This window comes from Scleropages formosus, chromosome 7 (genome assembly GCF_900964775.1).
Source record: "Scleropages formosus chromosome 7, fSclFor1.1, whole genome shotgun sequence".
In the NCBI taxonomy this organism is placed as follows: domain Eukaryota; kingdom Metazoa; phylum Chordata; class Actinopteri; order Osteoglossiformes; family Osteoglossidae; genus Scleropages; species Scleropages formosus.
The window spans coordinates 11,019,226-11,047,147 of record NC_041812.1 but is presented as its reverse complement, the minus strand read 5'-3'; the positions used below and the strand labels follow the sequence as shown (position 1 = coordinate 11,047,147).

General features: G+C 46.4%; 2 protein-coding genes across 4 annotated transcripts in view; both read right to left on the bottom strand.

Moving 5' to 3' along the window:
• The window catches only part of LOC108937587 (rho GTPase-activating protein 21-like), a 57,326-nt gene extending 50,231 nt beyond the window's left edge, over window positions 1–7,095 (bottom strand). For 2 of the 3 annotated variants that reach the window (XM_029253479.1, XM_029253483.1), the window contains exons 1-2: window positions 6,903–7,095; window positions 5,236–5,482 (exon numbers count right to left, since the gene is read on the bottom strand). In XM_029253479.1, the coding sequence (XP_029109312.1) occupies window positions 5,236–5,298 (63 nt within the window). In that variant the 5' untranslated portion in view covers window positions 5,299–5,482; window positions 6,903–7,095. The remainder of the gene's footprint in view (window positions 1–5,235; window positions 5,483–6,902) is intronic. The other variant, XM_029253482.1, reaches the window with a different exon arrangement.
• Window positions 7,096–14,882: 7,787 nt separating this feature from the next.
• Window positions 14,883–27,194, bottom strand: LOC108937502 (hypoxanthine-guanine phosphoribosyltransferase-like). The gene is made up of 9 exons (XM_018757498.2): window positions 27,046–27,194; window positions 26,570–26,676; window positions 25,686–25,869; window positions 20,674–20,739; window positions 17,052–17,069; window positions 16,113–16,195; window positions 15,955–16,001; window positions 15,468–15,544; window positions 14,883–15,154 (listed from the first exon to the last, which is right to left on the bottom strand). Exons 1-9 carry the CDS (start codon window positions 27,094–27,096, stop codon window positions 15,107–15,109), a joined length of 681 nt encoding a protein of 226 aa, XP_018613014.1. The 5' UTR covers window positions 27,097–27,194; the 3' UTR covers window positions 14,883–15,106.
• Between the last annotated feature and the right edge of the window lie 728 nt (window positions 27,195–27,922).

Sequence of the window (27,922 nt, the reverse complement as noted above, 5' to 3'; positions counted from 1 at the left end):
GAATTTGATTTTCAAGCCAATAAATATTGGAGTAAATTTCCAGGGTGCGCAAATACACACATACCTTCTCACTTGGTATACAGCAGCACTCCTACGGTAAGGATGCAAGCTTGGGGGCCTTATGTGTGTTACTCATAGGTGCGATTAAACCACCCTGCCACCGCCCACCCCTTTCTTTCAACGTGAACGCACAGGAACAACCTTGGTCACACCCCCCCATGTAGATATTATCCCACAGTAAGGCGAACGGAAAGCCGCCACGCCTAAAAATAGGCGCCTTCCCTACGACACAACAGCCAAGGAACAGAAATTGTAAAAAGAGCTCCATTCAGATAAGAGGGCCTGAAGTAGATTCCATCCAGAGCCAGTAGTGCACAAGGTCATGGTGGAAGGGGAGTTGGGGGGGGGTGATCGTGAACAACAGGACCCACTGGCACACTTTGTGGTGACCGTCTGGCCAGAGAAAGACACCTTCTCCAAATCAGGCTTAAGAACCTTTTAGCTGGAACGAGGCCAACTGGAGCCGACATCACTCATTCCAAATATTTGCACTTACAATCACGTTTACACACTACGAAACAAGGTGTTGCCGAGTTCACATCAAGTTCATTTTTTTCCTTAAAGATCACAATTGCCCCCATGGGAAGAAAAAAAAAAAAAAAAAAAAAAAAAAGATGCTAAGAAATCGAAGCTGTTCAGTAAAGTATCTGGTGATGACATGGGAAGCAGGCCGGCAGGAACTTCTCAGACAGATTCTTATTATTATACTTTCATTTTTTGTTCTCCTTTCTGCCTGGGCCCAGAGACACCACTTGGCAAGGAATAGTGGTAGTTTCCCAAGGAGGAGCTCAACATGACTTCTGCGGTGAGTAAGCCATCACCGGTCCTAAGGCCACAGAGACTAAACATGGGGGTCCATCTAGACATCAAGTACCAAACCAACGCAAGACCCTGTAGGTTAAAAGCATAAAAGGCCTGCAGGTGTCAAATTCCAAAAATGACCCTGTAATGCTGCTGAGAAAAGCACATGATCCACATTCCTTCAGCAAACATCCACACGCAAGCCATAGGCAGCACAGCCAAAACGGGAAGCCAAACAAAGCACTTGGAAGAAGGAGTCCGCGAAAGGAGATTATATCATCATCCAAGAGCGCGAACCATTAAATAAAGGTAGGTGATAGCTCCTGACAGTTACTTCCACCTGACAAAGTCCGGCAGTCTAAGAGCTTTGTTAAAGTTTCAGTCCTCCCAATAGCTGCAACGCTGGTTACACTTAAAAGACAGTAAGACTTAAGACAGGTAGCCACCTTTCAAACAAGTAAAGCGGATGGCAAAAACACAATCAGCAACTCAATATTACTAAAGTCATACCTTAGACACATTGAGAAGACTGGACTCTCCAGAAACAACTGTGGTGATTGGAAGAGTATGGATGAGTGACCCATTGTAAGTAGTGTATCTAGCAGTGTAAATCACCTTGTTGAATAAGGAGTGGGCTGGTAACACTATACAGAGTTCATTAGAAGTTGCTTTGGAGTAAAGCGTCTGCTAAGTAAATAAATGTAAATGTAAAGAGTCAAAGGGGAAAGAAGAGGACACGCAGCAACGTGATGGATGGACTCGGTAACAACGGACACAGCCATTTCAACACTAAGGACACATGGAGAGGACAGAACTTTCTGGAGGGACTTAATATGTGGTCAACAACAGTGGGCATCAACTTAACGTCCAACTGATTGAGTCAATTGCACTACTGAACAGGAAGTCTTCTCTCTTAAGTAGAACAGAAACTGAAATAAGACATGATGTGTAGCTTAAAGAACTTTCAAATTTGGCATTTTAAATGACAGTATTGATAAAAAAATGTTCCAAAATTTAACAACGCTGAACCGCCACATCTAGAGCGTTTTTGTGGAAATCGCATGTTTCAGATGTTTGTTTATCACTTTCCCGTGCAAATTTCAGAGAGCGCAGGTTCTCGTCAGGATCGGAGGCAGTAAGCGAATACGGGTGTTATGCAAAGTGGCTGGGGGTGAAAAAGGAAGGCAACAGCAGAGGACCAGCAGCGCACACGGATGTGACCTTAGAAGCACGAACATCAACATGGGCACGATTTCTCACACACGTTCAAACGTAAACGCACGGAGGCAAGGTGGAACCGCAGCTGTCAGACCCACCCAGCTCCAGCTCCAGGGGCAGCGCTAATGACCAGCAGCAGCTGGGCCCTAATTACCCCCCATGGGTGGGAGAGATGGGAGTCCAGCAGCTCCTGAAATCACCATGACATTTGGATGTGGGGGAGGGGAGGAGCTTCCACAGGGGATCACAGTGACACTGCTGAGATGGACCCCTTGCAGCCTGAAGATCAACTGAGTCCTGAAGTAACTGCTGTAGTACAGGAGGGTGGACAGGGCTGATATGAGGACCATGACGACACACACACACACACACACACACACACACACACACACACACACACACACACACACACACAGAGCCCGATTTCTTCTTTGCCGTTTTAATCCGCAGGAGCAGAAGGGAAGAAAACAAATTCAGTTCCTTATATGGTGAGAAATAGCACTTTGTCCCGGGTTTGGGATTTCCCCACAGACACATAATCCCCAAAGTCCAAGAGCACAGACAGCAAACAGAGAACAATCTCCCATCCCCTGAGACCGCAGCCCACAGCACAATGCCGGGGGACAAGGGGGCCCGCCGCTAGCCTCTGGGCACCGCTGTCTGAAACACGCACTCTGCCCAAGGACACCCGGGTGGGGGGGCTTCCATCACAGGGCCACCGCGATGCTTCAAAGCTCAACACTGCACCAATTAGGAGGATAATCCAAGCCAGGGGCCCCGTGGCATACTGGGAGGGACCCGACTCCGCCGGAACGCCCAGGAAACGCAGCTGACGTCCTCGTCACCCTTCCCCATCTTCCGAACCAACAGACTGGAACGAATTCACACACCCGAGGGCTGCTCTTAAGAGCAAAAAAATTAAACCTTAATGCAGACACAGACAGACACGCCCGGGTTTAAATTAACATCTGTCCTTTTCGCCTTTTTCCCCTCTTAAGCTGGCGAATAATGCCTGTGGTCGGATTTGAAAAGATGATGCAATGCAGGGCAGAGAACGTAGCATCGTCGGGTGAAATATTCGAGAAAGAGATGGCGACAAAGGCCTAGAACAAACAAGGAAGCAAGGAGATGACCTCTTTCAAAGTGTCCTCATGCATACGGTGTCTTTACACTGACGCTTCAGGAGCTTTTCCAAACCGCAAGAAAGGAAACTATTTCTTTACTCCACAAGCACGGCCCGAGACATCAGAGGCACCTGCCGCTGGTCATCGTTCGACCCTGCAAAAGAAGGCTAGTGGGAGGGGGGTCAACGGTTGGGGGCTGCGCTACAGACACAATCAATAACAAAGTGACATCTTCACCACAACAGCAGTCTAGTCTGCTCAGTGTGGTAAAGATGCCAAGGCCATCGCTTTAAAGTAAAAAGTTTGTCCCCAGCGTTCATTTCCTGCTACTCCAGAAAAATTTACATTTATTCATTAACCAGACAGTTTTGTCCAAAACGACACACAGCTCAAAGCAAACAGAAGTGCATCAACAGACGAAGAGCTTCAGACACAGACACGGGATTATCAACACGCATTTTGTCTGTCTGATACAGGGACAGCATAATGGATACAACTGCTGCCTTTGGACCCAATGGTTGCAAGGTCAAAACCCACCTCTAGCTGTAGTACCCTTGAACAAGGTACTTACCATAAATCGCTCCATGTAAAATTACTCAACTGTATATGTAAATGAAAAGTATAAATGGGCAAGTAACTGTATGTAGCTTCACATTGTAAGTCACGGAGAAAAGCGTTAGCAAAATGAATAAATGTAACGATAGCATGTTGCTGCTTCACATCCCTCAAGTACCTGCCATAGAAGTGAAATGTAAATAGCAAATACATAGATAATCATAGCAAATAGTGTTGGACTCTTATGTAGCTGTCAGCATATCAGGAGAGAAGTGGCTCTGAAAGGGGATGGGTTTCAGAGCTTGAGTGCTTGAACTCTGGGAGGCATTCAACATCTCTGACACAGAGGGCATTTTATTCCATAAAATCTCAACCAAAACTTGACAGGCTTTCAGTCTGGGGCCCCTTGTGAGTGAGACCACCAAGCAGCCAGAGGTGAAGGAGCAGAGCACTCAAGCTGGGCTGTAGGGAATGACCAAGCCTTGTGGGTATCAGGGTGCAGATGTTTTGAATATCAAATATTACAAATCATTTCAGATCAAGTGATATCAACACACACACACACACACACACACACACACACACACACACAGTCTGAAGTCGCTTGTCCCAACTGGGGTCGCGGCGCACCGGAGCCCAACCTGGCAACACAGTGCGTAAGGCTGGAGGGGGAGGGGACACCCAGGACGGGACGCCAGTCCATCGCAAGGCACCCGAAGCAGGAATCGAACACCAGAATCACCAGAGAGGATCGAGTTCTTCACAAAACTCAGAGTGACCAAACTCTGAGCCATTGAAACGCAACAGAAGTTTATCTGAATAAGTCTTCGGCTTCCACCATTATAACATTCACTTCTGATTCTTCATGGCACTGGAGATAAACCTGATCTTGAATACCCCCATGTTTATCTAGCAAGTAGTAAGACAACCAGTTGGACAACCACCTTCAAGAACTGCGAAAAAGGGCAACAGGTCATATTTCTTTGCGACTGGGTTGTTGGTACTAGCAGTCCTTTTGTATCTTTAACTGCACTATATTTCTAGCTGAACACACAGGGACATCTGGGGGTCTAAACAAGGCAGAGGAATGTGCCAATCCATGGAAACAAGCTTTTATTGGATCTCGTGACAAGTGGAAAAATGTGATCTCCAACGCTGAACTCTGTGAACTCCAAAAATACCATTTCTATTCATTCAGTTGCTCCACAAGACAAACACAACATGTGGGGAGCCGATAAAAGAGGATTGGAAGACAACAGATCACCGACACCAAACGAACGAGGGGCGAGAGATGGAACTGCGGGACCCGAAACCCTACATCCATCAACCCGAGTAAAACAGTATTCCAGTGAATTACACCACGAAAAAAAGAGAATGAGTCCAGCTCAATGAGTGCTGTTACTGTACTTCTGGAAAGGACAGGAATTTGCAGAATCACTGCACATTTCATTCTACATCAAACAAATGACTTCCTCACCTCCCCAACAGATTGTTTTTCATGGTCGTCCTCATCTGGATGACCCGTCCATCGGGTCGCCATGTTTCATCGCAGACTGGCAACCCAGAGACGCTCCAAAGCCCACATTGACTTCACAAGAAATAACACACTTTATAATAATAATAATAAAAAAAAATCCGTGGGACGGAAGCAGCCCAGGCCTCACAGAATTCTGCTCCTAATCCACTCCGATTTCTGGCTTCATTTCATGGTCACTGAAATAAATCTAGAGGAAGAGAGAGAGAGAAAACAGCACAAAGATAAAAAATGTCAGAGTCGAGCCTATTAAAGTTGGCAGGAGCAGAGAGGGGACAAGGCCTCCACCCAAATCATGAAGTGCCTTTAACAGTCACCCATCACAACAGGTCCCACACAGCTTAGTCAGATGAGGAAAAAATGGACACGATTTAAATATTTCATAACATTTATGACATGAATGAAGGCGTCCGCCCATGCAGACAGAGCAAAATGCAGCACCGTTCAGTAAACACATGGCTTAGCAGGAAAAGATGTAGAGATAGGAGGAGTTGTCATCTGAGTGGTACAAACAAAGTGATGTGTGGAGAGGGCATCTGAACACTGGTCATCTCAGTGTCTCAACTGAACTTACAAGTTACAGTAACCAGGAAAGTAAAGCGCTGCACTGAGATCTCCCCAGTACAGTAAAACCTAAACTTTAGCTCACATTACGTTTCTAATAATTTGTCATTATTCCAGACGGCTAAATCACCATCAGGCTGCGCCTTCAATAAAAATTGATACATCATCCTGATGAATGACCTCACCAAAAAACTATTTTATCTGTCAAGTCGGTTTCCTACACTTTTTTTTTTTATACATGATGATCTTATATATTATTCACATTCAATGCGGGTTCACATCCACCGCCCCACACGTGATATTGTTACTTTTCCCGTGTTACTCCAGAAAAATAATAATAATAATTTACAGGGGAATTCAACAATATCAACTGCGGAACACTGTAAACTTAAGTGAAGCCCAATGAAGAAGTTGCTGTGAGAAAACGGCCCGACGCGCCGCTCAGATCGGCGTCGGAGGGCTGCGAACCCGTGCCGTGCCGTGCCGTGGGGCAAGAAGAGAAGTACAAGTTCGCCAAAGTTTCAAACCACCGCGTAATCGATCGAAGCCACAACGTGTAAGTTAAAAAAAGCCACTAAGTCTGAACTCGAACCCGGAATGCTTCGCTCTCAACTCACAACACAGCTGAAGGATCAAACGAAGCGTATGGGACAAAAACTAAGTTTCCGATCGAAGTTACAATGTATCCGAAATCCTCACGTTTCCGAGCCCACCCCCCCGCTCAAAACGAGCGAAAAAAGAGCGTTAAAACGCAGCAATTGTGCGCTCGCACCACGCACGAGCGTGTTTATCTGCGCTACGACGGCTTTACTAACTAGTAGTTACTACTACTAGTTAGGGAGCTACGCGGTGGTTAGTCAGTGTTCGCCTGTTTACCGGGCTCCCCCGTCTCTCGATCTCGTCCCGACCTCCGCACATGGCCGCGTCTCGCAACATATTAATATCATGTGGTGAACTTGTGTTAAAAAAAAAAAAAAAAAAAAAAACACCACAGTGAGTGAGTTTGTGTAGGAGGAACTCGCTGGATCTCATCGAGAAACACCTACCTGTCCTGTCCGCTGGAGATGCAGATCCAGACAGAGGAAAAAAAAAAAAAAAAAAAAAAAAAAAAGTCTGGAAAGTCAGTGTAAGTGTCACAGCGTCTGTGTGTGTGTGCGTCCCTATTGGTCCGCACGTTCCCTCGAACTTCGGTACCGAGATCTGGCGGCGATCACGAAGCGCGGGTCCGAGCAGCGCGCGGCCATGAACCCAGCGGGGACTGGGGGGTCTCCTGTGGTCCGTATATCCCGCTAGAGAATGAACCTGCTGCTGCTGGAGGACCGCATGATGAGGAAAGAAAGGCCGATGGACCTCCTACGGAGCCCTGAGGAACCCCTATGGAGCCCCTACGGGACTCCCGCGGAAGCCCAGTGGAAGAGCTCGATGTTCAGCAGAAGGTCCCCGCAGATCCACCTTCAGGTCACTACATTGTTCTCGACCTCCACGTCCAGTTGGCGGCGCGGGGGCTCATTCTTCGCGAGAAGTCAATGATCTCCACCTCTGGGCTGGAGAAGGACCGCCCATCGACCGCTGCTCCTCCCGCCCCTTCCCCTTCCCTTTCCCCTTCCCCCTCTACCTCCACCTCCACCTCAACCTCGCCATTCTCATTTCTCCTCCCCTTTCTCCTCCCATTTCTCCTCCCCTTTCTCCTCCCATTTCTCCTTCCTTTTCTCCTCCCATTTCTCCTCCCCTTTCTCCTCCCATTTCTCCTTCCTTTTCTCCTCCCATTTCTCCTCCCTTTTCTCCTCCCCTTTCTCCTGCTCTTCCGCGCATCTGCGGCCCAATCCGAACTGCCGGTCACTTTTTGAACTTTCCTTTCGCCCCCACAAGTTCGCGCTTCGTGGAGCTTCGACTCGTCTTTCCCGACGACAGTGAAGTGCATTATAACCTTTTTCTCAGTCACGATGATTTGCGGCAACAAAAGTGTCTTTTCTTCTTTCGGTGTTTACTTGTTTACGCACGTATGACCCTATAATTCGTGTATAACTCGCGTGACGAACATTGGTTCATATGGTGGAAAGAAACAAACTGCACTTCACGCCTCTGCATCTAACTAAGTGTCTCTTTTCTACTGACGTAATGAACACTTTGTATTTTCTATGAGACGTATGTTGTTTTGAAGAAAAGCGAATAAATGTAAATGTAATAATTCATGATTTTTGCAGTAATAATTAATTGAACTACTGTAAATGACTATTGTAAATTTCACTTGGTAAAATCCTCTGATTAGAAAAAAAAAAAAATATTAGTATTTAGCTGTTATTTATGCCTAGGGGGGCGCGGTGGTGCAGTGGTTGGACTGGGTCCTGCTCTCCGGTGAGTCTGGGGTTCGAGTCCCGCCTGGGGTGCCTTGCGATGGACTGGCGTCCCGTCCTGGGTGTGTCCCCTCCCTCTCCAGCCTTACGCCCTGTGTTGCCGAGTTAGGCTCCGGCTCCCCGCGACCCCGTATGGGACAAGCAGTTCAGACTGTGTGTGTGTGTGTGTGTGTGTGTGTGTGTGTGTGTGTGTGTTTATGCCTACAATTCCTGTCCTCCTTTCACAGCAATGTGAAAAAGCACTGCCTCTTTTAAGTTTTATAATACATAATAATACATAATAGTATATAACTAACCCTTATCTAAGCCCAGCACTAGACAAATCAAACCACAGGCGACAAATAAGAAATAACATATTTTACTTTGTCACTATTAATTCCACCAAAAAAATAGCTTGCCAGGCAGAGTCAAAAGTGGAAAAGTAAGTGCACCTCATGAGTTAATAGGGTTCAAACACCCCTCCCCCGACAGCAATGAATACAAACCATAATTCCCTGTACACTGGCTCCTGGGCATCTTTATTATTAAAATGTACGGATTTTTATTTACTGGTAAAGATGACTTTGAAGTTATGACTAAATAATGTTATGAACAGCTTCCGGCTGTATTCATAATTGAGTCGCTGTGTAAATTTATCTATGTATCACACCCCATCTGAGAAATTCTGTCCCCATCCCTGTTACAGAACCGTGGTTCACTGAGGACATTGGTTGCACAGTTCCCTTTAGGTCCTGCTCCAATATCTCAGTGCGGTTGAGGTCTGGACTGTAACTTGGTCAGTCCAAAACCTCCATTCTTTCCTTTTACCACTACTCGGTAGTAGATTTATTGCCATGTTTGGAATCCTTGTCCTGTTGCATTATTCACTTTCAGCCAACCTTTAGATGCTGGACCAAATTTTTTTTTATGTCAAACAACTTTAAATTTCTAAAACATTGGCCCCTGTTTCTTAGCAACAGTCATCAAAGCATTTTCACAAGCCTTGGCTTTAACTTCTTTAAATACAGCTTTTAATAAACACTGTGAAATATGACAGTGTTTTATGACTACAGGGTGTTTATTGTGTCAGAATATCATGATGTAACTGTAACACTGAACTCCTTTTTTGCTGAAAGTGTGTTTGACAGAGAGACTTTCAAGGTCCTTGTTCAGGTGGGACTGTAGAGGCTCCTCAGAACCGTGTCTGGAACGCAGGCCCCTTCTTCAGCATCCTCACAGACCTCTGTTGTTCCTGCCAGCGGAGCCGCATACTTCACACACAGCATGACACCCTCGGCGGCAGATCCCCAAATTCCTTCTTTGATCCCCCCCCCCCCAAAGCCCCGCCTCCTCAGAGAGGTGCAGGAATCCTGGGACTCTCACACCACTGCTCTGAAGCGCTGGTCTGCAGCTGCCACAGCAAGGAACGGGGGCACTTCCCAACGGGAGCCCAGCCGTCACAACAACCAGCGACAGGCCGGGTCACTGGAGCAACACGAGGCCCGGGTTCAAAGCGGGGTCGAAGCGTGTGTGACACGCAAAGGGCAATGGCCGACTTACAAGCGGCCCTTCGGAATGCTGGAAGGAGGCGGGCGACTGTCAACAGTCGACATGGAGCTTTTCTCTTCTATCTAATACTGCTGAAACTGTCAGTTCACACTGGAGCTGTTTAGTAAAACGTACCTTTGTGATTTATGGCCTGTACGACGCGCGGGGTATCCTCCGCCTTAGAAATAAAACTGATTATCTTTACGAGACTAAAATAATCCACATTAAAATTCCTGACTTTACTAGAAGCTGCTATTTAGGCATCCAAATGCCCTCAGTGTAAAGAGGAGTGACAAAATATGAAAGGCATCACAAATAGACAGGACAGTTAAATGTTTATTTTTACTTTGTGAGTTCATTATTATTGCCATATCTTTTCATGTCTAAGCAGTGAGCGGTTGCAACAGAGAAGCTGAAAAAATGTAAAAATTAATGGAGGCAGTGGGACTCTTAACTATTTGTGTCCCGTATGCTCTGGTTTCTGATATTTACGGTGCTCACGTGAAACCAGAAAAGGGGGGGAAAAAAAAAAAAAAAAAAAACATGTGCTCCAGTTTCAAGGAAAACAAACAGGCCTTTCAGCCCCCCCCACCCCCAACCCCACATGCTCCCTGCTGGAGAGCAGCCACCTGTTTCTCACATTCCACAACTATTGTTAGTGGCTCAGACTGACCGGTCAGGGTCCTTTACCATGTTTTCAGGCCTGACCATTTGTCTCTATCATCTGATGCTGCTCCAGAGGCATCTGTCTGAAGGACCCGTCCACATGGACCAGAGACAGGACAGGTACGTTAGCCGTTAGCCTCAGCCGCCAGCATCATACGTCACTGCTCCAGTGCTGAGGGCCCACGTTCGGCCCCAGTCTGCCCATTTCCATACATTCACGGAGGTTGCATGTGTTTAATTTTTTTGTAGATTACTGACATTGTTTCTAGGTCCATGTGGCCAGCAGGTAGTGTAGTGGTTTGAGCCCATGAGCAGAGTAACATTGATCAAGGCCTTTACAGCGAAACTGATAAAGTGAAAATTACCCAGCTATACGAAAGAGTAATTGAGAGCAGCGTATTGTAAACCGCACATTGTTGATCATCTTAGAGAAAAGTGTCATAAATGAATAAGCAATAATAATAAAATACATGCTGGGGCTTACTGATTCCTCGGTTATGCATTCGGTGCAGCCATGCTTAGGACAGAACGATAGAAAAATAAATCAAATAAATTCAATTAGATGGATTTTTTTCTCCCAGAAGCATAATCCACATGACGCCGACGTGAATTAAGTAGCGCACTCTACGGCGTGGTCTTCTTTTGAACACAGAACAACCCTGAAACACAGACTGGCTTTGTCTCCGCTCATGGACACACTTCGGAGGCAGAAGTTCAGTGATTCGGTAAACTCCCACTAAACTCTTTCCTGCCACGAATCCAGACTAGAGTCTGCCTGACATGGGAACGCTCAGCGACTTCGAGACAAGAGCGGACCTGCGCAAACTGAAGCAGGAATCCTTGGATGGGAACCGAAGACAACCAAAAATTCTTCTGCGTGCCTGTTGCCTACATGCGTTAGTCCTGTTAGGGGCAACAGGTGGCGCAGTGGTTAGTGCTATTGCTTTGCAAGCAAAAGAAATGAGAGTGGATCCCACTTCCTGCTGCAGTACCGCTGATTCAAGGTACTCACCCAGAATTGATACAGTAGATGTTACCCTGATGTACAAATAGGTACATGCACAAAGTCAACACTGTATACCACCTTGCAGAAAAGCGTCAGGCGAATGAATACTAATAACAGATTCCCTCAGAAATACAGAGAACAATGAGGAGAGGGCTGGTCTATTTGCATAAATGCAGTGCGCACCTTCAAAAATGTGAAAACGTGCCTCTATGTATAGGTGGAAACAGCAGGAAGTCGTTTTAGACACGGCGGTAAACGCGATGAATGTTCAAAATTGGAATTCAGTGACTTTTTACATTTAGATTTATTCGCGAATCCCAAGTAGTGATTTACACAGCTCTTTTGGGAATATTCATGCCTCGAAGGAATGTGATGAGTTGGCAGCTTAGAGAGAGTCTTTTGTGTAGGATAGTATCATTTTTTATGAAACATTCCATCAGTAAAAAATGCAGACATTGCGACAAGAGATCTGTAGAAATTCTGGTGCCTTTATATATATATGGAAGAATATAAAGGGTTATTTCCTGAAATGAATCAGAACGTGGACTACTGTAGAACGTGCTTGCTCAAAACATATTCTTGAGACTTAAGAAATATGAGTGAGGTTAAAGGGTTAACATCTGCCTTGGGTTGTACAGCGTTGTGGGCCAAGTGATAAAAACGTCCCTATCCTGCGTACAGCCTTTTTTAAACTTCTACTTTCAATGAGCAGAAAGATTTGTATCAAGTGTAGTTCTGCAGATATCATCGTGGGAGATAAAGTGTACACTGTACACAGTTGTGCAGTGAACCCTGCTAAGATCAGGTGTGCACTTGATCTTGTAAAAAAAAATGAGCCAAAAACACTTAGGCACTTCTTTCTGTTCTCCTTGGAAAGACAATAATTATAGGTTCTGGCTGGAATATTCCAGATTGTCCCACCTGAAAAGGATTTACTGCTAAGGACTATTGTTAAGATCTTTAAAAAGAGGGAGGTCTCATAATGGTAGGAAAAAGGAAGAAAATTACGCTGAAGATGGAGCGGCTGGCCAGCGAACGCCGTCAAAGCGGGTCATATTTGGTGTGCCGAAAAGCCTTTGTGGAGAACGGCTTGCCCTCGACAAGGTGCTCAGGAGTCGCACGGAAACCTGACCCTTTCTGCCTGACCAGGCTGCTTTTATGCGCGGAATGTGCCTTGGAGGCTGATTAATGGGAAAGTCAGCAGAGGGTGACGGGATTAACTTCTCGCCGAGCAGAAACGAGACGACGGTGGTCACGGTGACCGCTGCCTCGTGTCGGCAGCATCGCACACGGAGTTGGGAGCATGCAGCTTCCAGCCAGACACCCCATTGCAACAGGGACATCCTTTACATCCCCGGCGCAGACCGTTCACCTTAGAAATTACACCAAACTCCTAAAGGCACATCTGTATTGTGTTAAAAGCAAAATGTATTAGTTTAAAATAAACAAACAGTAACCCTGCTGGTGCAGCAGGTGGCGCAGCGGTTAGAGCATTCAGGTCTGAATCCCATTAAAAATTTACATTAAATCTACATTAAAAATAAAGTAATTGAAAACGCAGGTAGCACAGCGGCTAGAGCTACTGCCTTGTGCTGTAGTACCCTTGATCAACGTACCTACTGTGAATTAACACAATAAAAATTACCCTACTGTATACACAGGTAAATTAGTGTAAATTGTTTTGGAGAAAAGCACCAGCTGGATTAAAGTTAAAAAGTGCAATTGTCACTTTGTTGGGTGTAATTGCATATTAAGAAAACATTTATAAAAGTGATCACATTTGCATATTGGACTTTGTGGGACCTTAACCATTATTAGAGTATAACACGTTCAGGCTCTGCAGGATGTTTCAAAGAGGTCTCAGTGAAAGAGACCGACGTGCATCTCCTTGTAAGCGCGCGAGTCCACAACAACTGATGTCAGTAGAAAAACCCTTTTGTGCAGAGGGACTTAATCCTATATTTATTTTCGTTCCTGATTGTCAGTGAATATCACCTTTTTTCTGCCTTTTCCCATCCAGTATCACTGTAGTAATGATGCATTTAAGCTGATAATATAAAACTTTGCTCCATTATGAGTCCCGCTGATGGGATGTTACAGTCGCGACAAGGTTTCTCGTTTTGCTCTATACCTGTCCGTGTGGACTTTTTATTAATAGTATCATTTCCATTAAGTAAATAATACAGGTCAAGCCTTTAATAAATAATAACCTACTGAGGAGGTTAAGCCCACGGATTCTCATTACCCCGACCTGATCATGTTACGGCTTTTTTAGCGACAGCTGATACCATGTCTCGAGCACTCAAATTTAATATATTCTATTAAGGGCATCAAAGAAGAGTGCTGTGCCGTCGAACACTACCCCCCCGACTTCTAGGAATATGCCGCTTTACCATCATCCTCCTTTTATAAGGACCCCTCATGCTTCGTTGCATCGGAATCTGCCTTCTTACGACGTGCACTTATTGGAGGGCATTTTCAGGATCCGCCACCCGCGCAGCATATCCCCGCAGGCGGGAAAAATTGCAGCTCTCATAAACGTGACAACATTTCAAGTGAAACTAACTGTGCGCTCACGACTAGCTTCTCATTAAGGGGGCATTCAGAGATGAGGCAACAGTCTCAGCGAAAACAAATCAGCTTCACAAATGAGCTTCGGTGTAGAGCTCGTGTTCCTGTTTGGTCATTATGCAGACGGTTCAGCTCCGGCACAGCCGCTCTATGACATTATACAGGGAACATACATCATAGGCATCATTAGTCAGACATATTTTCTCGAGACTGCAATGGTCTCTAATGCACTAACAAAGCTATGGAAAATTTTGTTCGTGGCTTTCATTTAAAGCGTGGGTTCTCCAAGGGCCCTTGGGGGTCTGTGAAGCCTAGGCTTCCTTTAAAAACACCACTGTTTAACTAAGCTGGTAGCATAGTATTTGGAGTTGCTGCCTTTGGATCCAAAGGTACCAGGTTAGATCCCCACCTCTGCTTGTAGTACCCCTGAGGAAGGTACTGACCATAAATTGCTCCAGTAAAAAAAAAACAATTACCCTGCTGTGTAAATGGGCAAATAACTGTAAGCTCATAAGCGTAACCTTAAAATTGTACGTTGCTTTGGAGAAGAGTGTCAGCTAAATTAATAAATGTAAAATGAAAGTTAAAATAAAATTATTGCACATGATATAATTCAACGTGAAGTTAAGTATTTCCTCTAAATTTATTAATGGACATTATTCTAGTGGGGGTTCTTAGCTTTCACCACATTCTTAAAGGGGTCCATGGCCTAGAAAGGATGAATAAACTGGGCTTTAAGGTTATGTCCAATAGTTTTATGCAAATGGGAAAGCTGCGGTACCAGTCAACAGTTTGAATACACCTGGGTAACACCTGTAACCACTTTCCCGCACGCGTACTCAACACTTTACACCGGTGCTCTACTGTAGACAGGCAAACGTACTGTACGCTGCGCTACAAACACGGTTCAGGCCTCCGCAGGAGCTGGAGCAGCGCAGGGCGTGGACGTCTCCGACAACGGCTGGGCGTGGATCTCGATATCGAACACAAACACGGCTACCGGGGGGTTGAGCGAAGGCACTCGAGGAGCGTGCAGGGAGCGGCATTCGCCGCCAGGTTAGCGCGATGCGTCCAAGCCTTGCGAATGAACACGCAGGCTTTGGAAAATGCTGTCAGGGCTTCACCTTCACACCTTGTACTTCCTCTTCCCATCATCGCTGATCACACAAATGTGCTGAAAAGAGAGACAAGTAAAAGCTTGAGCGAAAGCAGCTTGAGCGGCACGGGAGTTACGCCGCACGCGCCCCAACTGCCCCTGCCCCAGCTGCTCCTGCCCCGTGTCGACGTCAGTTAAGACGCGCATGCAAAGTGCTCGCAAATGAAATGCATCATGCAAATTAAGTGGACGTGCTTTGGACCTGTCAGCTGCGGATCTCTCCGGGGTCCAGAGCGACTCCCTGCGCTTTGTTTTCAGTCCCGAGCAACAAACCAACCTGAGCTTCCAAGACGACAAAAACACTTCAGAGATCGCCGTTTATGGAACTTACGCTGAGGTCTCGGAAGTACTCGTTATAATCCAAGGCGTATCCCACAACGAAACGATTCGGAATTTCAAATCCGACATCTTACGAGACAAAAAAAGAAAAGAAACAACAAAATTAAAACACTTAACAGTTGCACGGGAGGGAAAAAAAAGAGCGAATCAGAACAGCGAGATTAAAGGAGTGAACAATAATGTGCAGAACTGTAACTGCTGGGAATAAACTAATCACACGTGGGTTAGATTGTATAAACAGAGTTCAGCGAAACTTAAACTTGGTCCCTAATATAGATGTCTTTTGGTGCCAAAAGGTCAAATAGCAGTTTAGCCTTTTGCAATTATTACTGGGATATTTTCAACAAGATACTGACATAAACAAATGGGACACATGGACTGTCCTGCTGTGAGGGACATGATACATGGTGGACTAGAGGAAAAATGGGACTGTAAAGCTTAGCGGTGGGGTGAGGAAATGGGAGGGGGTAGCTACGTACAGTCTGGAAGGCTCCCCACACCACTGGCTACCCGCTTCACCAGCAGACTGGAAGAGGGGACACAAGGAGGAGGACTGTGAGCATCATTCATCCCCAGGTGGACACCACATTCCTCCTTCAGACTTGCGGACCCGTGTCCTCAGGGGACCCGCACTCACCCTGCCACTTTGACCATCTTGGGTTGGAAGGTGACCACGTGCTTCAGGAGAGCCTTCATGGTCTTCCCAGTGTCTACGATCCCCTGGAGAGGACAGGAGCGGAACCCGGTTAGGATCTGCAAGTGGGTCAGACTGGAGGAAGCCGTGAAAAAGCATGAAGATAATAGACGACCGACTCGGAACGCTAGACACGCTGGGTAGGGACTGAGGAGCGCCGCTCATTATTTGCACACTGTGCGATCACACGGCCCAGTTACGGCACGGACATATGACATTTTTGTCATGTCAGATGCACTTTCTCTGATGGGTTCCGCTGCGCTGCCAGTGGCTGTACCGCCACGGCTAGATAGATGTATTTTTTTACTAATGATATATTGAAAAGATATGAGAGAAATGGACTTGCAAAGACACACGGACCCTTTTTGAAATGATTCATCTTTGAACTTCTCTGGCCTCGGTCAGCGGTAATCATGAGATTCAATGTGACAGAAAACAGGAAACCCACTAAATGATAAAAAAGAACCGAAGATGGCAATAAGGACGGACAAATAAAAATAGCTTAAACAGTCCGAACATCTCATAACTACTATATTTTTTACTGCATTTCTTCATTCATTAGCTTTATTATTTTCTCCAAGGCAAATTACAACAAAAGGTTCATGCACTAAGTTGTTTGCAGTGATTTTCCTATTTATAAAGGTGGGTAATTTTTACTGTATCCATTCAAGTTGGATGGATACCTTGGTGATGGGTATTAGAGCTGGAGTGGGATTTGGACCGTCAGGCCCTACCAGTTTGGAGGCATGGACTCTAACCCCTACGCCACCTGCTGGGCCGGTGAATATTCCAGCAAACATTCATAGGAGTTATGTAAAGACTGTGTTCTACCTCTTGAACATGTAAGAGCACTGGTCTAGAGAATGAGTATGTCTGACTTACCTCCACAATCAGGACGTTCTTCATTGCATGTCAAAACAAAGAACACAAAACGTTTTGACAGGTCAGGAATGTTGATTTGCACACTCAGGATCAACAAAGCATAAGATCATCACAATAAAATTATTATTTTTTTAAAACCAGGAAATCTGGCTGTGGTTCCACTTTCACAGTTACAACTGAACCCATTCCAGTGAACTTTACTAGGGTAAGCCACTCGTCCCCGAGCTGCTTCATTCTTCCTCAGGCTCTGCGTCGTAACCGTGCCACATACTGCACATGAGATCAAAAGGATGATATTTAAAGACCTTTAGAGAAAAGTGTTCTTTGGTGTTGAGGTCACGGTTATCCAACTGTCCCTTCCTTTAGCTGAAGTGACAAAGTCACGACTGACGTGAACTCCATAACCCAGAAGAGCTTACTATATTTATATTTATTTGTTTATCAACCTTTCCTCCAGATCAACATGCAACACAGAGGTAAACAATGTATGTAAAGCAAACAGACAAAGAGCTTTAAACACAGACACGGATTATTGACACACAGCTCGTCTGATACCACCATGTTGCTGGTTCACATCCCTCAAGTGGCTGCCTATTGAAGTGACATTCAAACAGCAAAGACACAGATAATTGTAGCAGATGGTGTTGGACTCATTTATGTAGCTGTCGGGAGGTCAGCAAAGAAGTGGCTCCGAAAGAGATGGGTTTGAGGCCCTTCTTGAATGCTGGGAGGGATTCAGCAACTTGAGGGACACAGGGAGCTCATTCCACCACACTGATGCATTTCAGTTCTTGAATGCTGGGAGGCCTTAAAGTGTCTGTTATACAATCAACTGCCCACAGATAAAGTAGCCAGTTCTTGCCAACCAAAACCAGTTTTTACTGGAACAACCGCTATCCACAGGAACATGCTTTACACCCAAACACATGAATCACGCCGCACCGCGAAGCGTCAAGCGTTGCTGTGATTGGAGCATTGAAATGAACCTCGGGCTGCTAATCGCGTCTACAGGCGAAATGGTCTCAGGCCAAATTTCTTCAGTTCTGCCCACTATAGTCTCTTTTTCTTAATTCGTGATTTGTTTTCTGGCCGATGAATAACAGGATAAAGTGGAGTTAAATGTAGATACGTTTCATCCAATATCCATCCACTATCAAAAAGAACTTGTCCAGTAAGGGGTCACAGTGGCCCAGGGCCTATATTGGAAGTAGAGGGCGGCGTTACAGTGGCCAGGATGCCAGTCCATCACAGGGCGCTGACATACACTCAGGGCAATTCACAGTCACCAATCCGCTGAAGCAAATACCTTTGGACTGTGGGAGGAAACCAGAGCTCCAATTCACACAAACAAAGAGAGAACACAAACTCTACACAGAGCTGAATTTCAACCCACAGCCCAGGAGGTGTGAGTGCGCCCCGCTCTGACAGCAGCTCCCGATCTATGCAAGTGTCCATGTGAAGCCATCTTTCAGTAGCGCCATGGAAGAACCTGCTCGGACGCCTGCGGCGTCAAACACCTGCCGACAGCAGAAACGCCGCGGGTGCCTGAGAACTGAGCGTGAGGGGCAATTTTGACGTGTGGAGTCACACCTTACAGGCAGGCTGTGCACCTAAGCTGCTGATTTCACACTTGGCAGCATCATAAGACCCGCAGGTGGTGTAGCGGTTAGTGCTGCCAACCTTGGGCTCAAATGCACCAAAGGACCCAGGTTTGAATCTCATCTCCTTTTGTAGCGCCCTTGATGATGGTGTTTACACAGTAAAAATTACACACACACACACACACACACACACACATACTGTGTGAAACTGCTTGTCCTGAACGGGGCTGCGGCAAACCGGAGCCTAACCCAGCAGCACGGGGCTGGAGGGGGATGGGACACACCCCAGGGTGGGACACCAGTCTGTCACAAGACACCCGAAGCGAGACTTGAACCCCAGACCTGCGAGAGAGCAGGAAACCTGCCCAAGCCCGCTGTGTCACCGCACCCTTCGTAAAATTACCTGCTATACAAATGTGTATTCAGTGTAAACCTGCATTTGAGAGAAGTTCCAGGTAAATGCATGCGTGAAAATGAGGAACAAACCGGTACTGAGCGACCCCAGAGACCTCTCTCATTCTTACCCAAGAAAGATGCATCTGAGCGTCTCCACGCTCGAGACGCAACCTGTACGAGCGAGATTTTTCTAGAACGTCCTGACAATTCAGCTGTGCGCGGGGAGGCATGTTTTCTGCGGTTTCCATCACCGGGGCGCAGAAAACGCTCGAGGATGTTCTGGAGCCGAGCCCCCCCACTCCTGCACTCGGTGGTGACTCACTGCTGCTCGCTCGTGTTGTAAATCACAGTAAACAGCCTGACGCTCTTAGGACGCGGCAACTGGGAGCGACTGACATTTGCCCAGCTGGGCCACGCACGGGACCCTCGGCACCAGTTTCCTCCCGCCTCCTCCCCGTGGTGCCGTCTTATCGCTCTGCCCCATCATGGGCGCTCAGGTCAGCAGTCAGCGTGGGGGGGCTCTCTCTGCAACTTACGCCTTCGCACTTAGTTATTTATTTGACAATTTTCTCCAAAGGGACTTATACTGGTTTACCCATTTATATAGCACTGTAGTTTTTTTCTCTATCACTACAATTAACCTTTGATAGCCACAGCGCCCCCTGCTGCCCCCTAACAGTAGTGCTCCCCCAGTCTAGCACGGGTTTGTCCTTTGACCTCCTTTACTGTCATCTCACCTGCCTTTGAACTAAAGACTCAGGTTCGAATTCCTCTTCTGCTGTAGTACATTTTTACACTGCATTTACATTTCATGCTGGCGTACCCATGATCAAAGTACTTACCCTGCGTCGACACAAGAAAAATTACTCTGCCCGCAAATGAGTAAATCACTGTAAGGACATTTTCGATAGCACTGGACCAAAGAATCGGGTAAATAACAAAATAAATAAATACAAGTAAATGGTTAAACTACTCATATATGCCAGCTTAGAAAAAAGCAAATGTCTGCAGTTTAAATGGCACAAACACTTAAGCTGTGCCAGGGTCAGGGTCGGGGGGGGCTGTTTCCTCACCCGCCCGCACTGGCGTTGGAGGTGTGCTGCAGGTGGGGAAGACTGCCCCCTTGTGGCCACATGCACTGTGGCTGTGCTCTGTGTTTGTTCATCCACTTATTTCCCTGACACTTTTCTCCAAGGCAGAACACAAGACTGGATTTCTATACCAAGGGACTTATAATTATTTGCCCCAGCTATGCCCCCCCCAGGGTATAGTAGGCCCCGTTCTGTAGTCGGCTGTTTTTGTTCCTTTGCTCTATGTCTGTGTTGAAGCGCCGTGTCAGTGCATGAGAACGCTCTATAAAAATGAATCGAATTGGAAAAAGATCTAATTTTCCCATTTACGCAGCTGGAAAATTTTACAGCATCAACGCAGGGTAAACAGGTTGACGAAAGATACTACAACAAGAGACGGGATTGGACCACAGGCCTGGCAGTTGCAAGGGGGCAACACTAACCGCTGCGCTACAGGCTGATAAAGGTTGCAACCGCCGCATTCTTCGGAGCAAACGTGATCGGCTTCAGAAAGAGACACAGGTGTTGAAAGTAGCGAAGAGGGAACTGACGCACCTTTCCGCTGAGGATGGACAGGTCTTCTGGCCCCACGATGTGGAGGTCCTCCGTCGACTGGTCATTCTGAGACACAGAGGGGCGCGTCAGTGGAGGAGGACGTTACTGACACACGGCATCTTAGTCTGACATGACTTTCCTAACAATATCGCCTCTGTGTGTAATATTTCTAATCACTGCTTATTTTTGCTGCTTTTTTACTAATTTTCTGTGATTTTTTTTTTGGTTTTATTACATTTGACCCCTTTGTGTATTGCACCATTCAGGATTTGGATTGTGTAAGAATGGTGGTATCCTCAAGTTATATTTGGTGCTATTTATATGCGCAATACTTTACACCGTGTATTCTGCAACATTATTTATTCTGTATTTGCACATAACATCACCCTTTGGGAGTTGCAGAAATTTTAATATTGTTATATTTGTATAGCAGTAGTAAAGGTGAACTGGGGCAAATGGAGCAGAATTAGAAAGGTAGCTGTGTGTGTATACGTGTGTGTGTGTGTGTGTGTGTGTGTGTGTGTATGTGTGTGTGTGTTGCGGTGGACCCCCATGCGTCTATATGCATCACCCCATATTCTTCAGACCTGACATGTTTACATCATTGACCCGACAGTTGTCATGGGGGCGCTGACAGGTAGACGTTGGGTCACTGCGATGGCTCCACTCTACTTGCTTTCTGCTCTAGATTTGAGAGGAATACAGACCCCTTCCCTTCCTCTAGGGCATGCTGCGGGGCAGCGGTCACCCCAAGTGCCCAAAGTAAATTGCAAAAATGCAGGGTATGAGCAGCATGCATCATCATCTTATGCTCCGGTCTCCATAGCAACCCACCACTAAACAAGCAGACAATGTCAGAAGGGATCAGAAACCGCAGAAGGAAACTAGAGGCAAAACTGTCCTTGGGGCTCGATGACCTTCGACCGCAAGCGGGTCGGATTGGAAACGCTCTTCTGACAGACGCAGAACATCTGCTTGTTTCTCAGCCGGCCGCTCTCCAAAACAACCCTTATGCAACTATGTGGAAAATTTTGAGAGGCCACAGGTATTGGGTGTGTGGAAAAGGCAAGTGATTTATTCCGCTTCTTTCGCACAAAATGCGCAAAAACTGTGTTCGTCTCCAGTGTATCCATATGGGGGAGGATAAGACAGCGGTCAGTGGTCATGTGACCCATGGGAATGCAGAGAAATCCCACAGTCCGTGACACGGGAATAAGGTCACTTGACCACAGTGACATGATCGGGGCAGCCGGGTATGTCGAGACTGACCCGCACCCGGGGCTGTTAGAAAAGACCTTCTGGTTCCATTCACTCCCCGATGATGGAAGTACTGAACAGCACCAGCAAACCTTCAAAAACACAGCTCAATCACTGTATATCAGTAGATGGGATACATTGGTTCCTACTGTTATGAACAGTTCAGATACAAATTTCTGGAGCAACAAACTCTTCCCCTTTTATTTATTTTTGGTTGTATTTTCTTCACTAGTCTCTTTTTATAAAACCCTTCTTTTACCAACTAGGTTCATAGACAGCAGTACAAAGCAGCCAAACAGAACAAGAGTGTTGGACCGCCTTAATTCAACTCTCTTCCACAGTGTTTACAGCCCATGTCTGCTGTTCCTCAGTGTTAGTGATCAGTTAGAAGGTGAGGAACACTGCACAAGTTCATGGAATTAATCAGTCAACAACTAAATAGGAGTTTGAGTAGAGAAAGGACACTTATTACTTAACACTTAGTTTCTTTTCTCCAAATAAAATTACAGCGCTAGGTTAGTATAATGAGTAACTTATAATTAGTTGTGTTAATTCAGCAGGGTAATTTTTCATATATAAATTCAGGACAAGTACCTTGCTCAAGGGTACTAGAGCACCAGGCAACAGCTCTAGCCACTATGCCACCTGCATTTTCAATCATTTTAAATTAGTTTATTTTTAATAAACTGTGAAGTTCATAAAAACATTCATGTAAGAATTCTATAATAATATAACTTTTTTTTACTTGCTATAGCTACATCGATTTTTTATGAAACCTATTTATTATAATAAGTGTAGGGTCATCTATATTATTAACGATACTAATAAAAGCGACTTTGGAGTTTTGAACAAAATGTGTTAAAAACAGACTTTCGGTCCCAATTGCGCTAATCAGTTGAAGAGACGAAGTATATTCACATATATCCATTCATTACATTCACATTTATTTATTTAGCAGACGTTTTTCTTCAAAGCGACTTCCAGTGAACTCTACGTAGTGTTATGAGCCCACACACCTTATTCACCGTAGTGACTTACACTGCTAGATACACTACTTACACTGGGTCACTCATCCATACATCAGTGAAAAACACTCTCTCTGTGACTCACACAATGTGGGTGAACCTGAACAGCATGTCCTTGGACTGTGGGAGGAAACCAGAGCACCCAGAGGAAACCCACGCAGACTTGGGGAGAACATGCAAACTCCACATAGACTGAGTGGGGATGGAACCCATATCCTCTCGCACCACCCAGATGCTGTGAGACAGCAGCGCTACTCGCTGTGCCACCGTGCCACCAATAACAGTATTTAGTACAGCGTTAATTTTTTCCGTCATACAGAGTACAGCACGGAGTACTTTTTTCACTTCTCTTTTTCCTCAAATAATCAAAGAGCGGGGGCTGGAGCTTGGGGACTTTCATCCAGTGTTCCTTCTCTGCTTCTTCATTGCTTATTATAACCTTGATGCAGATCAGGTCTATTCCAAGCCGGTGTTAAGATATCAATCATGACACAGGGAAGATTCCCGTGGATTTAGATATATAATTCTGTTCATAAACTGAGGGGCCAGTGTCTTTGCTTCAAATCTTAAAATGGAAAAGAAATGAACATCACAGTAGTTTATTGCTGCAGCCCATGTAGCAGCAAACCAGCATTTAAAAGGCCAAAAATCATCTTCTAAAATGCATTAAATCAGAACTAATCTGCCATGAGGAATTTTTCCATTAAAAAAAAACATCAGTACTTTCAATGTGGTTCTAATCAGGAACGCCAACAACCGTAACACACCACCCCACCGGGTCCCACCAATTACCCCGGCGAAAGGGTCCTGCGACTGAGATGGGAAATTACAGGCCACATACTTGAGAATGGAGGAATTCAGGGAGACGCGTGGGACAGGGGGCTGCCCCATCCATGGAAGCGTTAAGGAGACAGAAAGCCGGAGTAAATCATCGTATGGAAAAATGAAATTGAGCCTTTATCACTGCGAGCCACAGCTCCCTTCGCAGCAGCCTGGAGAGGGTTTATCCACTCCTGCAGAAGTGGATACCGACACCCCTGATCTTTCTGCTGCAATCCATTTGCACTACGGAAGATAATGGTCTCGGTCACAGGATGCAATGCGGACTTGTCTAGTGGAGGAAAATTTCCTTAACCTCTCCGTTTAGGCCTCAACATTACGTTACATACATGGAGAAAAATCTGCATGATGCCAAAAAGGGTCACCAAGTGTTCAGTCACCACGTGGTGCGTCAGGACCACGAACACAACACCCTCTGTGTGTTATTAGGTTTATATGCGTGTCTAATGTGACTGGCTTCTATCTGACAGTGTGACCGTGCCCTGGTCGTCCACACGCCAACACAGGGGGTGTGGCCATGCAGAACTCGTGCCTTGTGACCATGGGTGGAGGCTATGGTGTGACCATCTGAAAATCATACAAAAATACATACTAATCATCGCAAAAGAATGCAGAAAGTGCCAGCGCTGAGTGCAAACAGTCATGGTCAAGTCCTTTGGAAACGATGGGCTTATTCATTTATCTGACACTTTTCTCTCTTAACAAGGGGGATGCGGTGATGCAGTGGGTTGGACCAGGTCATTCTCTCTAGTGGGTCTGCGGTTCGACTCCTGCTTGGGGTGCCTTGCGCTGAACTGGCATCCTGTCCTGGGTGTGTCCCCTCCCCTTCCAGCCTTATGCCCTGTGTTGCCAGGTTAGGCTCTGGCTCCCCGCGACCCTGTATGGGATAAGCGGTTTCAGATGGTGTGTGTGTGTGTGTGTTTTCTCTCTTACATTGACTTACCTATTTATACAGCAGGGTAATTTTTACTGTATCAATTTGGGCTAAGTACCCGGATCAAGGGTAATGCAGCAGAAGCAGGATTTGAACGCTATTACTTTGATTACAAGGTGTCTGCTCTAACCACCACATCACCTGCTGCCCAGGACAGGCTTAATTAGCAAAGCTGAAGGATCAGTGCCTGAACATAAGCGGTAAAAATGTCTTTTTTACACGTTATTTTTCCTGAACGTACTTTAAAAGGAACAGAGATGGTTGTTAGCTCATCAAGTCCAAGGAATAATGTGGAACAACGCAACACGAACTTGAGTTCCTCCGGCAAGCAACGGGGCCAGGTCTTGGCCTTTGGTTGCCATGGCGACTTGAAGCGGGGGACCACAACCTCTAGTTCATATGTTTCCCAGGCAACAAGTGGACCTTTTCGCCTTCTCGCACACACTCAGAAGTGTTCAGTATTTCGATATATGAGGCGCACCCCACTGAGGAGGCCCCCAGATTGAAACTAAAATCTATCCTGAGTTCAGGCTCAGGTTGAAATATGGGTTTTGACTTTTTTTGTATTTGCTGCCACTTTAATAAAAGTCCAAATGAATCAAACAACGGGTGTAACACAGCCTAATCTTGAATGTTTATTAAGCAGTTATTAAAAAATTAGATATGGAATTACTTTTTACATTATTACATCACCCACTAGTCTCAGAACTTTTGTTTGTGCTCTTGTGTTTAACCTCAGAAATTTTAATTGGTCACAACCATTTACCTCCCTGTCCTGCAGCTTGTTTTTCTTTCCTTTCATTGCTCTCCACTGGCTGTAATGAAGCCAACCTTAAAGCAGCCTTTGTTCAGCAGGCCTGAGTGGCTCTGGCGGACGGTACCATCAGGGTAAAAGGGGGGTTCGGCCGCGAGGGCAGGGACGGAGGAGCCGGAGCGCAGGTGCGAGGGGCGCTCACCAGGTAGCTGTGCAGGCGGATGAAGTCGACGCGCATGAGCAGGGAGCGCTCCGACGTGCGGCTCAGGGCCTTGATGACCTCCACCAGATCGGAGCAGAACTGGTACCCCCCCTTGAGGACGCACAGCACCACGATGTCGTGGTCTCCCAGGTCGCTCATGATGTCGCGCGCCAGCCGCTCCGTCCTGTCCAGCCAATCGCAAGACACTGCCGATCAGGCTGGCATCGAAACCCCCCGAAGCCCCAAACGAAACATGAAGCTACCCCCCCAAAAAGAAAAAAAAAAACTGTGGAGGAATGTGCTATTTATTTCACCATATATACCATATTATTTTTCACCAGTATATACATGAGAATACTGAACAAAGTGCAGAGTGCGGATACTGCAAAAAGAAACCAGGGCATCATTCGCATCTTAAATGTAACGGAGCAGAGCTGCTCTCCGATTCCTGGATTCACGCTGCACTTGTTTTTAATAAGGGACTAATCTGATTATGCTGGGAGGGAGCCGAGGACGGCGCGTTACATTCACTCTTTTCCTTGCATCTCACTAGTTTCTCACATCGTAACTACTCTGTACGTTAAACAACGTGGATGGATTTGCTCATTCGCTGAGCCTGATCTGAAACTTTTTTTTTTTCATTTTTCTGATACTTTTCCCCTAAGTGACTGACAACATTAGACTATTTACACTGACGTACCCTTTTACTCAGCAGGGTCATCTTTACTGTATGTGTTCGGGGTAAAGAACTCGATCAAGGGCACTACAGCGGGATGGGAATGAGCATCTAGACCGCAGCTGTGAGAAACCACATCAGTTTGTTCATCACAGTAATAATGATACTGTAACTGCTGGAGGTGCAGCAGGGGTGTGTATAGGCTCACCTGTCCATAATGATGCCATGAGGGATGAGGACACACTCCAGGTCCTCTGCATAGTGCTTGGGGAAGGAGAAGAGGTGTAAAGGGAAACCCGGCCAGTCATCTCTGATCTACAGATGAATAGTACAAAGCAAGAAGATTTCACCAATCATCACTAGAACTGAGAAGAACCGTGATTTGCATAATTTTCTGGCATTCCCGGAACAATTCCCCTGTTTTCCACTTCTTTTACTCCTTCTCTTTTCTAAATGTCTGCTCTCCGCATACGAATTTAACTAAATATTACATTAAACTATGTAAAACTCGAGCGAAGGCGCGCTCCCGCGCAGCGACACAACGCTCGGCAGGAAGCGTGACGCACGGACGGAAAGTGAGGCGTGCACGCGCAGAGCGCGAGGTCCCGCCTGGTCTTGCGCGCGACCTGCCGCGGACTTCTACGGGAGCGCGATCCAGTTTCCCAGCCCGTCGCGGGTATTTACCAGGACCCCTCGGCTCGATCCCCGCGCCGCCGGAGCCCCTCCGTCCGCCATGGCGATGCGCGCGCCCCGACGGGTTCGAATCCCAAGGACACGAGTTTCGACGAGACCCCGAGCCGAGGAGGACGACGATGAGAAGGAAAGGGGGCGGGGTCCTGATGCCCCGTAACAATGAGCCCCGCCCACCTCAGCATCGAATCAACAGTGAAAACTTGTTTGAGTATAAAAAAGAGATCGTGCTTTCATAAACCTAAGACTACAGAATACTGGTAAAGTGTCAAAAAACAGAGACTGAAAGCTGAATTCGGCTCATCGCTAGACTCCTCACGTCAGGGCACTGGTACCCTGTGGCCACTAGGGGGCGCGTCGCTCCGCGCGGGCAAAACCGGCCTCTTTACGTTGACATTTATTCACTCAGCTGACACGTCTCCCCAAAGCCACTTACAGTGTTAGTCTACCTACAATTATTTACCCATTCATACGGCTGGGTCATGTTACTGGAGCAATTTTAGGTCAAGTACCTTGCTCAGGGGTGTTACAGCATCCCAGTGTTCCCCTAGAATGTGTTTGCATTCATTCCACTTTACACACGTACACACGCAATGTCTACAACCGCTTATCCCAGCGGGGTTGCGGCGAACCGGAGCCTAACCCGGCAACGCAGGGCGTAGGGCTGGAGGAGGAGGGGACGCACCCAGGACGGGACGCAAGTCTGTCACAAGGCACCCCAAACAGGATTCGAACCCCAGACCCACCAGAGAGCAGGACACCAAACCCGGTGCGCCACCACACCCCCTCATTCCACTTTAAATTAGAACTATTTTTTTGTGCACAAGCGTATTGAAATCTGGCATCAGTTTTTAACAGAGCATCTACTTTT

Coding starts and splice junctions, on each gene's coding strand:
- LOC108937502 (XM_018757498.2), bottom strand. CDS start 27,096: ATGGCGGACGGAGGGGCTCCGGCGGCGCGGGGATCGAGCCGAGGGGTC. Junction 16,002..16,112: donor AAGATGGTCAAAGTGGCAGG/GTGAGTGCGGGT, acceptor CCCCTCTTCCAG/TCTGCTGGTGAAGCGGGTAG. Junction 15,155..15,467: donor AGTACTTCCGAGACCTCAGC/GTAAGTTCCATA, acceptor CTCTCTTTTCAG/CACATTTGTGTGATCAGCGA.